Genomic DNA, 16,179 nt, shown 5'->3' on the forward strand with positions numbered 1-16,179 from the left:
GTCGCCCGAACGTGTGTGCATGTGCATTCGGCCTGTGTATTAGGCGTAACACATCTAACAAAGTAAAGACAGATCAGCCCATTTTTTTTTTTAAATCATCCCATAAGGTAACTGGGTTTTTAGATGTACAGCCTTTCAATCAGGCTTTAGTTTCTATGAATAATATTCACAAACAAGGCACATCTTACCTCATCTAATTTAGATTGTGCGCATGGGAAGGAAAAGGTGAATCCGACCGGCAGCTTCTTGTCTTTGATCTGCTTCTTCTCCATGAAATCCCCCAGGCATTCGGCAACATGGTCAAAGAGCTTTTGAAAGACAACAATGTTCTTCTATGAGTCACACAAATCATAGTGCTACATAAAAGACAGTTTACATAGTTTGAAGCCTTCTGTTATACTCCACCTTCCAGTGCTGGTAAGTATGGGCACCCTGTGTCATTATGGGCCTTGTGTATCAAAATTGTAGGAAAGGAATAAGGAAGACATACAATTCCCTAAAGAAAGGAAACACTTTTCAGGTATTTCTTAAGACGCTTCACACTGGAAAAGTGCCAAAGTCTGCTGCTTTTTATCTCAATAGTAAAGGTTCAAGTAAAACAAGCTAAATGGAACAGCCATTGTCTCTCCTTTCATAACCTCTGTAATATACAGCAGTATTTCTTACTAGGGTGCGTCTGGGTTCACTCAGGGGGACCATGAGCACAGGACCCAGTTTGTTGGTTCAGTGCGAGTTGGTGTTCTGTCAAAATAGCCAACTCGTCAGAAACGCCAACTACTTTTAACTTAAGCCCCGTACACATGATCGGACTTTCCGACAACAAAACTGTGGAATTTTGTTCGAAGGTTGTTGGCTCCAACTTGTCTTGCATACACACGGTCACACAAATGTTGGCCAACAATTACGAACGTGGGAACGCGGTGACGTACAAGACGTTCAACAAGCCGAGAAAAAGAAAGTTCAATAGCCAGTGTGGCTCCTTCTGCTTGATTCCAAGCATGCGTGAACTTTTGTGCGCCGGACTTGTGTACACATGATCGGAAATTCCGACAACAAAGTTTTGTTGGCGGAAAATCTGAGAACCTGCTAGCCAACATTTGTTGGCGGAAAGTCCGACAACAAATGTTCGATGGAGCATACACAAGGTCAGACTTTCAGCTAACAAGCTCACATCCAACATTTGTTGCCGGAAAATTCGATTGTGTGAACGGGGCATAACAGTTCCTTTAAACCATCAGTAATTGGAGATTTTGACGAATTGCTGTTTGGACACAACACCAGCAACCGAATATAGTCCGGTGCATGATATTATGAGCAGATTTTGTTACTCCGCTCTGATACTAGCCAACAAAATGGCCGCCTCTGTGGCGGCAACAACTGTGTCCTGGTTAGCCGCTGTGCTGTTAAAACAGCTAAATCTTCCTGTACCGGACTGTATTCGGTTGCCGGTGTTGTGTCCAAACAGCAATTTGTCAATTACTGATGGTTTAAAAAAACAGAAGTGATGTGGTTGGAGTTTCTGACGAGTTGGCTAATTTGACAGAACACCGGCCGAACCCCCAGCACTGTAACAACCAAAAATACTCTAGGGTTAGGACATACAGCGGCTTTTAATGCTATGGTGATGATGGCCATCTCGCCTGCATCATGGCAAAGCATGACTCTGATTCAGGGCAGGTGACATGTAAAGCTGCCTCTAGCATTCAGGAGAAGACGGAAGTCCTCCAGCTCTGATGTGAAGAGAGGACTATGTGGGCTCTGATGTGAAGAGAAGACTATGTGATTGGGAGACTCAGTGATGGGGGGACTCGGAGGCCAGGGGAGTACTAATGTATAGAGCGCCTCTAATGTATAGGGGCGACTCATGTAAAAGAGGAACCTCAGACAGAAAGGGAGGACTCTAATTGAAAGGGGACCTCTGGTGAGATGGGAAGGGGGTTCTGATGTGATGGGGGAATCTCTAATGAGGCAGTTGTGTACAGTGATGCTGATAAGCTATGATTAAGCACTGTTTGATAGTGTGAAACGCGTCAGCTCTTCTGTCCTCAGTTCTGCTGTGGCATGTATTTTTGACATCATCATTTTTTACGAATAAAGGCTAATTTTTTGGAGTGCGGCTGTCCAGAATCTTCTCTCATCCTTATTGCAGTTGTGTACAGTGTCATAGGCTCATGTTTCCCATTGATAACATTTACAATTTTTACATTTTAGACTGGTGTGCCTCAAGATTTTGCATACTTTGAATACCTGCATAAAGGGTGGAAGGACTTAAAAAAAGTTTGAGAAATACTAATATATAGTGCAATATCTGTCATACAAAGCTTAGACCAATGTCTTTCAACCAAGTGGTACACTGTACCCCAAAGGACACTTGTGACAAGCTCAGATGGTAATTCAGTTGATGGGCTAAAGATTTAGCACACCATAAAAAATATAAATAAAACAGATCCAAAATAAATATAGGAGACTGCATTGGAAAACATTTGTACAGTATATCATTAGGGGTACATGCATTGTATGTATGTTAAAGGTTACTTATTATGACTTAATCTGAACATTTAGGGGTATTTGGCGTAGACTGGCTATTACCACAGGGAGCCATATGAGGTCAGGAAATGAAGAGGAATCTCCCCTTGTAGGGGCACCAATACAGTCTAAACCAGACAGAGGTTCTAACTTCTTCCTTAAAGTATAACTAAAGACAAAACTTTTTTCTCTTTTAGTTTTGGGTAGAGTGCAGAGGGATTAGAACACCTATCAGTTTTTATTGCTGTCTGTGCCCCTGTTAGGGAGATTCATCCTCTCTATTTGTCCTGTTTACCATTATCATTGAAAGTGAAAGTAAAAGAAAATCACAAATTTTGGGTTGTCCAAGGAAAAAGTAATAGAAGGAAAATCTTCCAATATGGACACTAGTTCTGATGACCTATGGGTCCCCAAGGAATTCCCTTAATTTGCAGGGATTTCCTCTCATTTCCTGTTTGGCTCTGGGACAGGAAATGAAGGGAAATTTCCGCAAGGGGGGACAGATGGCGGAAAAAAAAAAATCTGACAGGAGTTATAAACCTCCCTTGCTCTAACCAAAATGAAAAAAAGTTTTTCCTATTGTTCTACTTTTACCTAAATTGAAATAAAGGATCAAATCAGTGAATTAGACAGTATTAAAGGATATATATAAAGGTTCGTTTAAAAAAAAAAAAGTGGCCCCGATCCTCCTCTTCTGGGGTTCCTCAGCGGCGCTCCTGGCTCCTCCTCTTCTTGAGTGCCCCATTGGAGTGCCGCTTTCCTTCGGGGCACTCGTGCAGGCGCGCTCCCGTGTCCTGCTGCTGTGTCCATTGACACAGATAGCTGGACTCGGCCCTGCCCCCCGCATCATTGGATTTGATTGACAGTAGCGGGGAGCCAATGGCTGCGCTGCTATTAAACTATCCAATCAGGACCAGAGACACTGGGTGAAGCTGGTGTGCTCATCCCCGTCACTGGAAAGACTGGGTTCAGGTAAGGCTCGGGGGGGGGCTGCTGCATCACAGGAGGTTTTTCATTTTAATGCATAGAATCCATTAACCTCCCTGGCGGTATTCCCGAGTGTGGCTCGGGGTTAAAATTCAGTACCATTAGCGGTAACCCCGAGCCACACTCGGGATCGCATTGCAGGATCCTGGGGCGGCTTTACTTACCTTGCCCCCAGGATTCTGCGATGTCACCCGCAGTGTCCGAGGGCTCCGTCCTCCTCCGAAGCCTCTCCGTGCCAGGCTCCGTTCCCTGCGAGCGGCGCGACGCACGGGGGCGGAGCCTGGCGGCAAATTCAAAAAAATGTAAAAAGCATAACACATACAGTACTGTAATCTTACAGATTACAGTACTGTATGACATCATTTCACATCCCATTTGTCCCCAGTGCTCTGGCCCATGCCCTGCATGCAGTTTTATATTGCATATACTGTTCTTTCTGCCTGGAAACTGGAGATTGTCCATAGCAACCAAAAAGTGTCCCTTTACGTCAAAAATGGCTTTAGACCAGCTAGAAAACAGCGATAGTAAATTAGAACACTTGCAGAATTGAGCGATAGTGAATCGTGTGGAAATTTATTTTATTACTATTTATTTTTATTTTTTTTAATTATTATTTTTTTTTTATTATATTATAATTTATGTTTTTGTGTTTCAAACTTTATCATACCCGGGATATCTACTAGACTCTTGTTTGGACAGATTTAAGTGTGTTATTGTTAAGAATTACAGGCCTACAATATAAAACGCCAAATTTCCATGCAAAATAATTGTACCGCTTTCAGCACCTAAAATCCGAAATAATCATAGCGCCAGGGAGGTTAAGGTGAAAAACCTCCAGGGTTTACAACCCCTTAAAGCCAAAGACAGCCAGGCAACTAGAATTCTTATGCCCCGTACACACGGTCGGATTTTCCGATGGAAAATGTCCGATCGGAGTGTGTTGTCGGAAATTCCGACCGTGTGTGGGCTCCATCGGACATTTTCCATCGGATTTTCCGACACACAAAGTTGGAGAGCAGGAGATAAAATTTTCCGACAACAAAATCCGTTGTCGGAAATTCCGATCGTGTGTACACAAATCCGACGGACAAAGTGCCACGCATGCTCAGAATAAATAAAGAGATGAAAGCTATTGGCCACTGCCCCGTTTATAGTCCCGACGTACGTGTTTTACGTCACCGCGTTTAGAACAATCGGATTTTCCGACAACTTTGTGTGACCGTGTGTATGCAAGACAAGTTTGAGCCAACATCCGTCAGAAGAAATCCTAGGATTTTGTTGTCGGAATGTCCGAACAAAGTCCGACCGTGTGTACGGGGCATTAGAAGGTAACCAGCAATAGCAGCTACATATGTCAAATGACATAAAGGATATGAGGGCAAAATCTGTATTCATGTCTATTTTTTTTTTTTGTTTAAACAGGCATGGATTAATGTCTAATTTAGTGTCAACCAAGTGCTTCAATATACATTTCTAGTTAAATTTAAAATAAAATGAATGGTTATAAATATAAAGTAATGAAGGGAAATAACAAACACCAGAGGTGGACCATTCCATTTAAACAAAGCCACATGCATTTTCCAGCAGAGCAGATGCTGCATTCAATTGGATGCTGAAGGATTTACAAGGGTAAAGAGAGAACACAAAGGTCAATTGTATTCATCAGCTTATTACTGGGTTTTTGTTTCTTTAACAATCCTATATAACCTTCCTAGTGGTGGTGATTAATAGCCAGCTGACTAGCTGCAATTTGCTATTATTCTTTCAGATGGGGTACATATGAGAAACACTGAAGGCCATCCCTTTGCATCTGTTAGCTCAGACCACACAGCCATTGCGATAGAATATTACTAATTGGGGCTACCAGGGCATTCTAGAAGCCAGCTGAAGCTACTGGTAGACCCGCTATGCATGAAATCAGTGGTTTACCAACAAAATGATTACTTTAGGTTTGCTTGCTAAAACTGATGTCAGAACATGAAGCATAAATTACAAGTAGACATACAGTGCCTATTAATACCCCTTGATATTTTCCACATGTTGTCATGTTACAACCAAAAATGTAAATGTATTTTATTGGGATTTTATGTGATAGACCAACACAAAGTGGCACATAATTGTGAGGTGGAAGGAAAATGATAAATGGTTTTCAAAATTTTTTACAAATAAATATGTGAAAAGTGTGGCATGCATTTGTATTCAGCCCCCCTGATTCAATACTTTGCAGAACCACCTTTTGCTGCAATTACAGCTGCAAGTCTTTTTGGGGATGTCTCTACCAGCTTGGCACATCTAGAGTGTGACATTTTTTCCACATTCTTCTTTGCATAATAGCATCAAGCTCTGTCAGATTGGATGGAGAGCGTCTGTGAACAGCAATTTTCAAGTCTTGCCACAGATTCTCAATTGGATTTAGGTCTGGACTTTGACTGGGGCATTCTAACACATGAATATGCTTTGATCTAAACCATTCCACTGTAGCTCTGGTTGTATGTTTAGGGTCATTGTCCTGCTGGAAGGTGAACCTCCGCCCTAGTCTCAAGTCTTTTGCAGACTCTTACAGGTTTTCTTCTAAGATTGCCCCGTATTTGGCTCCATCCATCTTCCCATCAACTCTGACCAGCTTCCCTTTCCCTGCTGAACAAAAACATCCTCACAACATGATGTGTTCAGGGTGATGTGCAGTGTTAGCTTTCTGCCACCATAGCGTTTTGCTTTTAGGCCAAAAAGTTCAATTTTGGTCTCATCTGACCAGAGCACCTTCTTCCACATCTTTGTTGTGTCCCCCACATAGCTTCTCGTAAATGGGACTTCTTTTGGCTTTCTTACAACAATGGCTTTCTTCTTGCCACTCTTCCATTAAGGCCAGATTTGTGAAGTGCACAAATAATAGTTGTCCTGTGGACAGATTCTCCCACCTGAGCTGTGGATCTCTGCAGCTCTTCCAGAGTTAACATGAGCCTCTTGGATGATTCTCTGATTAATGCTTTCCATGCCCAGCCTGTCAGTTTAGGTGGATGGCCATGTCTTGGTAGGTTTGCAGTTGTGCCATACTCTTCATTTTCGGGTGATGGACTGAACAGTGCACCGTCAGTTCAAAGCTTGGGATATTATTTATAACCAAACCCTGCTTTAAACTTCTCCACAACTTTATCCCTGACCTGTCTGGTGTGTTCCTTGGTCTTCATGATGCTGTTTGTACAATAAGGTTCTCTAACAAACCTCTGTGGGCTTCACAGAACAGCTGTATTTATACTGAGATTAAATTACACACAGGTGGACTCTATTTACGAATTAGGTGACTTCTGAAGGCAATTAGTTCCACTAGATTTTTAGTTAGGGGTATCAGAGTAAAGGGGGCTGAATATAAATGCATGCCACACTTTTCAGATTTTTTGTTTTTTACAAATTGAAAACCATTTATCATTTTTCTTCCACTGCACAATTATGTGCCACTTTGTGTTGGTCTATCACATAAAATCCCAATAAAATACATTTACGGATTTGGTTGTAACATGACAAAATGTGGAAAAGGGGTATAAATACTTTTTCAAGGCATTGTATATCTCCAGAATTAAAGGATGTCCTATGTACTTTGTCCACATGGGCCATTTTTTACCTGTTGACGTGCTTTATTAGCAACAAAGTAGGGAAAACTCAGGATCTGTTTTTGGGTAAGAAGCTACTAAGCTGCCAGATAAATAAGGCTACCCCCAGGATTTAGCAACAGGATGTAATCAGCATTTTCTATCATAAAGTGACAGCATATCTGCACATGCGTAAGCTGGCCATACACTAAAAGAACATAGTTTGAAAACGTTTGTTTCAGAAACATTCTTTCAATTTTAGAATTGTTAATGAGGTCCAATTGACATTCATTTTTAACTGCAGTTTTGAGAAAATTCAAAGAAGTAGTATGGAAAATGTTTCTTGAACAAATTAATTTCTAACAGTGAATGCGATTTTCATTCAGGCAATTGCATTCATTCCTAAACTGACTGCTAAAATCAGAACCTTTGTTCATCAACCTACTAGTGTAAAGCCAACTTTAGACTTTATTTGTCATTGATTAAGAAGAATCCGATGACCCCCATTATCATCAAGAGTCACACGAAACCTCTTCAAGTAGAAGAAACGAGTGCAAAAACACCTGGTGTCCAAACAGTGGTGGCAGTTTGGCCCAAGAGCTTTTTATTCTGAGGCCCATCTTCTCCACCATCTTGATAGTCACACCTAAGGCTGTCCATACATGGTTATTTATTTTTTCATTCAGCCAGTGAGCCCCTGCTGCTGTCAGATTACAATGATTGTCCTAAAATTTTCCAACAGAAGGCGATTAAATAATTAAGTTCTGTTGAGCAGGGTGGGCCACGTACTGATCCCAGAAGAGACAAGAGTCTGGCCACATTTTGATTGGTGTATGAGCAGCTTTATTGGACTTTACTGTATCTGCTTTTCCTTCAAGTGCTTTAGACATTTCTATTTCTGCAAATGTTTTTTCTCTCCTTTCCCTCAGAGATGTGTGTGTTTTTTTTCAACATTCTGCTTAAAAATTTGTGAATCAGTACTGCTTGGACATACCCCGAAAGCTTGTCCTGAAAAATTGTATGTTAGTGCAAATAAAAAAAAGTATCACGGACAGTACTCAATTTTCTCTGTCACAATTGCACTAATACGGCTACAATTAAATCAAGTATGCAAATGTTTTAATAGCAAAACTGAGCTAATAAACATGTCTTCAATCACACACATCTACAGAGTCACCAGTGAGTCTGGACATGAATGCGACAACTAAAAAAAGAACCAGGACTCCACATACAGAGGGAAAGGTATGTGGAGGCCCAGCAATGACCTCCAGGAGGGTCTGCAGATCTGGCAAATACTCATCAATGGTAAACAATGTTTTAGTGGCAGCTTGGACTCCATTCAGTGTCAGGTCCAAATACTAGAAGCACTTACCCTGGTGCCTGTGCCATGGATAATGTCCTCTGGTGTATCATAGATCTCACTCTCCATCTGCACTGTTTGCTTCTTTTCATGTGAAACCTTTACCCGCAGGATTCGAAAATATGACCCACCGAGATCCAGAGCGATGAAATCTCCCTTTTCTATTAAAAAAAACAAGAATTATGTATATCTGTTGACAGCCACAAATGCTTCCATATTCTATACAGTTAAAAGACATCAGAATAGCTTGTTAAAGTTTGAGTCATTTCACTTCACCAATAACACAAAGTAAACACCGCACCAGATGCCCATTCATCCTGCCGGAGTGATCTCAGAGATAAGGTTTAGCTAAACACTTTATAATTCCAAAAGCAAATATTAAATTTTCACTCTGCAAGTAATGTGGTGACAATATCATTACATGCTGAACAGTAAGCTAAACATCTGTTAGATCAAGCCCCGGTTCACACTATATCTCGCATGTGAATCGCACAGGAACTGAACCGCATTTCTGTGCAATTGCATGCCATTCAGTGTGGTATGATTCAAATCACACCACATTGCACCAAAAAAGTGCAGCCACCTTTTGTGGAGCTGCACTGCAACATTATCACATGGTCTTTTTGTATCATGCGATCTGGTGCTGGCAAACCGCACTGCGGTTACAAACCTTTTGTGGGTGTCATTAACTTTGTATTGACACCCGCAGCAGATTGAAAACAGTGTGATTGTAATGCGGTGAAAGAAAGGCGCAGGGATCGCTGTGATGTGGCCCTCTGATGTGGCGCGCAACCTCAAGCCAGGGAAGCACATGCCCATGCTCTGGGATGGCGGGTCGGCAAGCCTAGATAGCGAGCAACAGGATGCCGGTCCACCATCCAAGAGCATCAGGGTGCATAAAGCTGGCGCTAGTAGTGGAGGAAGCAAGCAGCCATGGAGGGAGCAGGAGTCGCATAAGCCAATGCTTCTTCTGTAGCGCTGGCTCCTGTCTCAGGTGGAGTGATGCCAAATGCACTTCGCCTGGGATCTTTCTAGCAGCCAGGAGAGCGATGCCAGCAGAAGCTGAAAAGAGGAAAAGGTCAGTGTATTAAACATCACATACACTGCAATTTTGCAATGGGCATATTAGCACTTATAAAAGAGTTATTAGGCCGCTTTCACATTGATCGGCAAGTGCAGTTTGCTTTCCTGCAGATTAGCTGCAGTGAGCCATAGACTTCTATTATGTTCTGTGGTTCTAAATGCAGGAGTTTTGGTGCGTTTTTTAGAAAGTGCACCATGCCCGCAAGATGTAATAGAAGTCTATGGCTCAGTGCAGTTGACCTGTAGGAAAGCCGCAGGTGCACTGCACTCGCGGTGCGACTAATCTGCAGCGCATCAGTCTGAAAGCAGCCTTATACGGGGCTTAGGACAGTAAGGGCCCTTTTACATTTGTGGTTTGAGGGTGCAGTAAAACCCCATAGTTCATTGTGGCCTGCAACCAGTTACCAAATCACTTAAGTGGCCCTCGCTCTTCAAAAGGTTGAGCACCCCTGGTCTAGAACACTAGACAAAATGAAAGCGGAGTTCCGCCAAATTTTTTTTTTTTACACTTACCTGTCCAGGGCGCCCCCGATGTCCTCACCCGAAGCTGATATGTCCCTCAGCTCTCGGGTGGAGGCGCCGCCATCTTCGGTAAGGGACTTGCGACTTCACAGACTGGTTCCCTACTGCGCAATGCGAGAGTCGCGCTGCACGTCCTCACTGGTCCCTGCTGTCTTCTGGGACCTGTGTGTATGTCAGAAGACAGCGGGGGGAGGGGGGGCGTAGGAGGGGCCGGACATGGCATAGATAACCGCGGAGCCTGCGGTGATCTATGCCAGGAAGTGGGAGCAAATACCTGGATTATACAGGTATATGCTCCCCCCTGAAAGGTGCCAAATGTGACACCGGAGGGGGGGAGGAATCCAAAAAGTGTAAGTTTGTGGGTGGAACTCCACTTTAAGTATGAAAAGTACAAAAAAGGAATTTGTCTTGATATCAGTCCTCTGTAATTTCCTGCAGAGGCAGGTAGTGCTACAAAGATATTTAGCTGTACATGTAGTGCACATGTGATAAAAACATACCTTTTGACAGGAGAAAAGAGCAGAGTAAACGGTGGAATGACCCCAGTAGTCTGCCTCTTCACTGTCCAGTCTGCAGGCTGAGGTTAATCCATTCATTGATCCTAATATCTGCCTGAAGCTCAAAACTGAAGCACTATACACTGAGAAGTCATATAAGGTCACATTTAGCTTGCACGCCTGACACTCACCAGCCACTATGATACCAGTGATAGAAAGAAGAGCATACAATGTTGATGTATTTGGACCAATATGTATTGTACACAGGTGGCAAAAAACTGACACTGGTATTATCTATTCTCTACCCTATCCAAAATTATATTTTGAAAACTGATGTGTTGCTGTAGATTACCGCGCACTTTGTGCTGCCTTATTACGTAAACTAGAGAAAAACTCACCCAATCTCTACCGCTATATAGTATATTTGGTGTGTAGAGTAGTCGGTGCTCTGGCTAATTAAGCTCACAAAAGATCCATAGAAAGTACAGGCCGGCAACTCGACAGCTTCTCCATAGAAAATATTTATTTGAGCACTACAGCAATAACATCCAAAAATACTACCGCGTTTCGGCCTTAGGCCTTCATCAAAAGCAACCTGCCAAAACGCGTCAACATTTTTGGATGATGTCATTGCTGTAATGCTCAAATAAATATTTTCTATGGAGAAGCTGTCGAGTTTCCGGCCTGTACTTTCTATGGATCTTTCATTACGTAAACTAGTTTATGAGAGGATGGTGAATAAAACTCCTTTAATGCCATTTGTACAAATATTACATATAACTCTTATCTACACTTTGCAGATCCATCCTTGTGGTTTCTGCAATGAAACTCTAACATTCTGTAGTGCATACAATAAGTTATAAAGTATTTCACATTGCATTTCTGTTTTACCGATTGGAAAATTATTTAAAATACATTTTTACAACTCTTGCAAGTACAAAAGATGGAGCTGGAGCATTACTATTGTACATACTATTGTATGTACATATTATTATTATTATTATTATTAACTAATTATTTATTAATGACATACTATTGTACATACTGTATATTACTATTCTTGTTTAAATGTACTTTGTATCCTTGTGACTTTTTAGATTATTGTAGTGAGATGGATACAGAAAATATGTTATTTGTTTCTACAAAACATAGTAGATATACCGTAAGTAAAAATTGTTAACCACTGCGGCTTCTCAGGTGAACACATACAGAATGAAGAAAAACCACAAAAAGGAGAAGCATGCTCACTGCTCACAGATCCCATTGTGTAAGTGCTTACTGGTTGCAACAAGAGGTGGCAAGGCCACTGGGCATTAGACTCATGTGAATAGCAAGTTAATACAAAAAGACAGATGGCTGAGTCCTAGAGGTCATTCAGCATCCATATATGCACACAATCGAGGTCATCCCTAAAGGAGAGAAACTCTTGTCTCTTTATGTACTATGCACAAATGTATCCCACCAATACCACTGCGTGTGTTGTTCCTGTGCAAGTTACTTATACGTTCATGTTACAACATGCCAAGTGTAATAATCCCTGTCAATCAAATCGGAATTCCTGTATGTGGTTAATATATGTAATAAATGTAGTCTGGTTATTCATTCCTTTTTTTTTTAACTTTACATGCCTTTATTTAAAGTTTTTTCTTCATTTACAGTACATGCCCACCAACCTATCCAGCAGAAGTGACTGGGACTGGAACAAACTGCTAGGGGTGCTTACATCAGTTAACAATTATTCATTGTTTTAAGGGAACCTGTATATTATATTACACTTTAGGGCCCCCCAGTGCATGAGGCTCTGGTGTTAAAGTGGGGGTGAGAGGCACAGGTGCACCATCCAGCTCTGCTGCCAGCAGCCTGTTCAATTCTATGATAGGCTGGCAGCTGCTGTTGCTGGACAGTGCACAGAGCGCTACTAATGTTTAGGGCAGTATGTGCCTAGGGACAAATGCCCGGAATGCTATAAGTGTGCCCGGAGTGCACAGGGCTTTAAACGCTGGTACCAATCAGTACAGTGTTCAGCACTATCCAGCTGCAGCCTGTCACAGCTTTTGACAGGCTGCCTGCAGCAGGGTGGATGCTTCACTTGTCCCTCCCCAGCGCACTAAAAGTCCTGGGAGGGACCCACTGCTCCTAAACAGCCCCACATGCGAGGGACCTAAAAGTTCTGCCTAAGGCCTCGTTCTTACTGCCACTATCAAACCTGCTCAGTTTGCTCAATGGGTAGCCTTGTATCCCTTGATTGAAAAAATATACACATATTGTCAAAAGTATTGGGACTCCTGCCTTTACACACACTTGAACTATAATGGCATCCCAGTCTTAGTCCGTAGGGTTCAATATTGAGTTGGCCCACCCTTTGCAGCTATAATAGCTTCAACTCTTCTGGGAAGACTGTCCACAAGGTTTAGGAGTGTGTCTATGGGAATGTTTGACCATTCTTCCAGAAGAGAATTTGTGAGGTGAGGCACTGATGTTGGATGAGAAGGCCTGGCTCGCAGTCTCCACTTTAATTTATCCCAAAGGTGTGCTCTATCGGGTTGAGATCAGGACTGCAAGGCAGTCAAGTTCCTCCTCCCCAAACTCACTCATCCATGTCTTTATGGACCTTACTTTGTGCACTGGTGTGCAGTCATGTTGGAACAGGAAAGGGTCATCCCCAAACTGTTCCCACAAAGTTGGGAGCATGAAATTGTCCAAAATGTCTTGGTATGCTGACACTTTAAAGCAGTTGTATACCTCACTTTGTGATTTATACCTACAGGTAAGCCTATAATAAGGCTTACCTGTAAGTAAAATAAATATCTCCTAAATGTACACCGTTTAGGAGATATTCACCCTGCATGCAGCAGCTGACATCAGCGGCACATGTGCTCTGAAGGTCCAGCGTATTGTGCCAGAACTTCAGAGCTTCTTGCCGGAACTGAGAGCTCCAGCGCGCATGTGCGGGAGTGACGTTATTGCGGCCCCGGCCACTCACAGCGCTGGAGCCCACCAACCCAGAAGTAACGCCAGGGGAACATGTCAGGCCCCTCACCGGTGGCCGGGCGCCGCTGCAGGGGCTTCGTTCTAAGGTAAGTATTTCATGATGTGCTAGTATGCGATACATACTAGCACATTATGCCATTGTCTTGCAGGTTTTTTGTTTGTTTTTTTTCCAGCGGTTTATTACTGTTTTAAAGAGGAAGTAAAGTCTGATGGGTGTTACTTCCTCTTTGTTTCCCTGCAAAAGGTAAAGCATAATGGGCTACTATGCATTGCATAGTAGCCCATTATGTGACACTTACCTGCAGGAGAAGCTCGCGATGTCCCTGTCTTCCTCACTAGTAGCGAGCATCCATTCTTCACCCCTCTTCCTTCCGGGGCCGCGAACTCCGGCTCTGTGACTGGCCGGAGGCTGTGACGTCACTCCCGCGTATGCATGCAGGAGCCGCCTTTAACGGCATGACCCGAGCTAGAAATGGCACAGCGTGCCCTTTCTAACTTCGGCGCATGCGCAGAAGAAATCGCCCTACGGCAATTTGCAAATATCTCCTAGACCGTGCAAGTCTGGGAGATATTTCAAGCACCTACAGGTAAGCCTTAATCTAGGCTTACTTGTAGGTTAAAGTGGTTGTAAAGGGTTTACAACCACTTTAAGAGTTCCCTTCAGTGGAACTAAGGGGCCAAGCCCCACCCCTGAAAAACAACCCCACACCATAACCTCCCCCTCCATCAAGTGCACAAAGCAAGGTCCATATAGGCATGGATAAGCGCGTTTGGGGTGGAAGAACTTGACTGCCCTGCACAGAGTCCTGACCTCACCCCAATAGAACACCTTTGGGATGAAATAAAGTGGAGACTGTGAGCCAGGACTTCTCTCCCACATCAGTGCCTGACCTCACAAATGCACTTCTGGAAGAATGGTCAAACATTCCCATAGACACACTCCTAAACCTTGTGGACAGCCTTCCCAGAAGAGTTGAAGCTGTTATAGCTGCAAAGGGTGAGCCAACTCAATCTTGAACCCTACGGACTAATGCCCCGTACACACGGTCGGACTTTGTTCGGACATTCCGACAACAAAATCCTAGGATTTTTTCCGACGGATGTTGGCTCAAACTTGTCTTGCATATACACGGTCACACAAAGTTGTCGGAAAATCCGATCGTTCTAAATGCGGTGACGTAAAACACGTATGTTGGGACTAAAAAACGGGGTAGTGGCCAATAGCTTTCATCTCTTTATTTATTCTGAGCATGCGTGGCACTTTGTCCGTCGGATTTGTGTACACACGATCGGAATTTCCGACAACGGATTTTGTTGTCGGAAAATTTTATATCCTGCTCTCAAAATCCGATGGAAAATGTGTGATGGAGCCTACACACGGTCGGAATTTCCGACAACAAGGTCCTATCACACATTTTCCATCGGAAAATCCGACCGTGTGTACGGGGCATAAGACTGGGATGCTATTAAAGTTCATGTGTGTAAAGGCAGGTGACCCAATACTTTTGACAATACAGTGTATATTTGTTTGGCCAACTTTAGACACAAATCTTAATTTTAACATTTTAAAATGGACTACAAGTTCCCTTTATATCCAAAAAAGAAAAAAAAACAGTTGCTGCCACTGCTCAAGCACCTCTGACAGTGCTACAATGTGTCCCAAATGTCACTGTCACTTTTCTGGACAGATTGGTATGAATATGAAATATGAAAAAAATAAATAAACAAAGGCATGTTAAATAAAAAGAAATACTAAATACTGTCATTATATATAATATTCATTCCTTAATATTAATATTTTTTGTGGTCTTTTATAATACCCTGCTATACTGTTAATCCAGCATGTAACTATATATAAAAGCTTAATATACAAGGAGGTACCTACAAAATAAGTTGTTTCACTGAGTTCAAGGAATGAACAGCTGCTGGTAATGCTATCAGAAATAGACTGAATCAATCTTACACACTCGGTCCTTCTCATTTTTTTAGCGCCCTCTATTTTTAACCAGTGTATATCTCAGCTGTCATTAGTCTCTGGCTAAATATAGGAACAGAAGTAACCAGAGACACAGGCTGCACAAATGCTGTCTTTGAAATGTCACAGAGCGGGTGTTATCAAACTGCTCTAATGAGCTCACCACTCACCCACAAACAAAAGACGGAGATTTCATGACTGGACCGACACAAGATTGTCCTTTAGAATATCTGTATGACAGTACAGGGAATGTGTGCATCTTTATGCCCAGTGCCAGCCTCTTCCCTGTAGAAGAATAGTGATCATCATGAGCAATTTATCAATTCTTCCCCCAAGACTGGTCAGCCCACAAGTTTCTGTACAGGTCACTGTGGTCCTCAGACATAAAATCATTGCCTAACTCAACCCTAAGGCCTCAGATACTCTTATCCAAAATGGAGAAGAAAAAAAAAGGTTTAGCTTTACATTTTAGTGATCATCATGAGCAATTTATCAATTCTTCCCCCAAGATTGGTCAGCCCACAAGTTTCTGTACAGGTCACTGTGGTCCTCAGACATAAAATCATTGCCTAACTCAACCCTAAGGCCTTGGATACTCTTATCCAAAATGGAGAGGGAAAAAAAAAGGATTGGCTTTACTTTTTGGTTCTA

General features: G+C 42.6%; 1 protein-coding gene across 1 annotated transcript in view; it reads right to left on the minus strand.

Annotated features, from left to right (window-relative positions):
- HK1 (hexokinase 1) overlaps window positions 1-16,179 on the minus strand; it is a 100,679-nt gene that overhangs the window by 37,351 nt on the left and 47,149 nt on the right. Inside the window, exons 3-4 of the mRNA XM_073596463.1 lie at window positions 8,473-8,621; window positions 189-308 (exon numbers count right to left, since the gene is read on the minus strand). Of these exons, the coding sequence (XP_073452564.1) occupies window positions 189-308; window positions 8,473-8,621 (269 nt within the window). The remainder of the gene's footprint in view (window positions 1-188; window positions 309-8,472; window positions 8,622-16,179) is intronic.

This window comes from Aquarana catesbeiana, linkage group LG08 (assembly GCF_042186555.1).
Source record: "Aquarana catesbeiana isolate 2022-GZ linkage group LG08, ASM4218655v1, whole genome shotgun sequence".
In the NCBI taxonomy this organism is placed as follows: domain Eukaryota; kingdom Metazoa; phylum Chordata; class Amphibia; order Anura; family Ranidae; genus Aquarana; species Aquarana catesbeiana.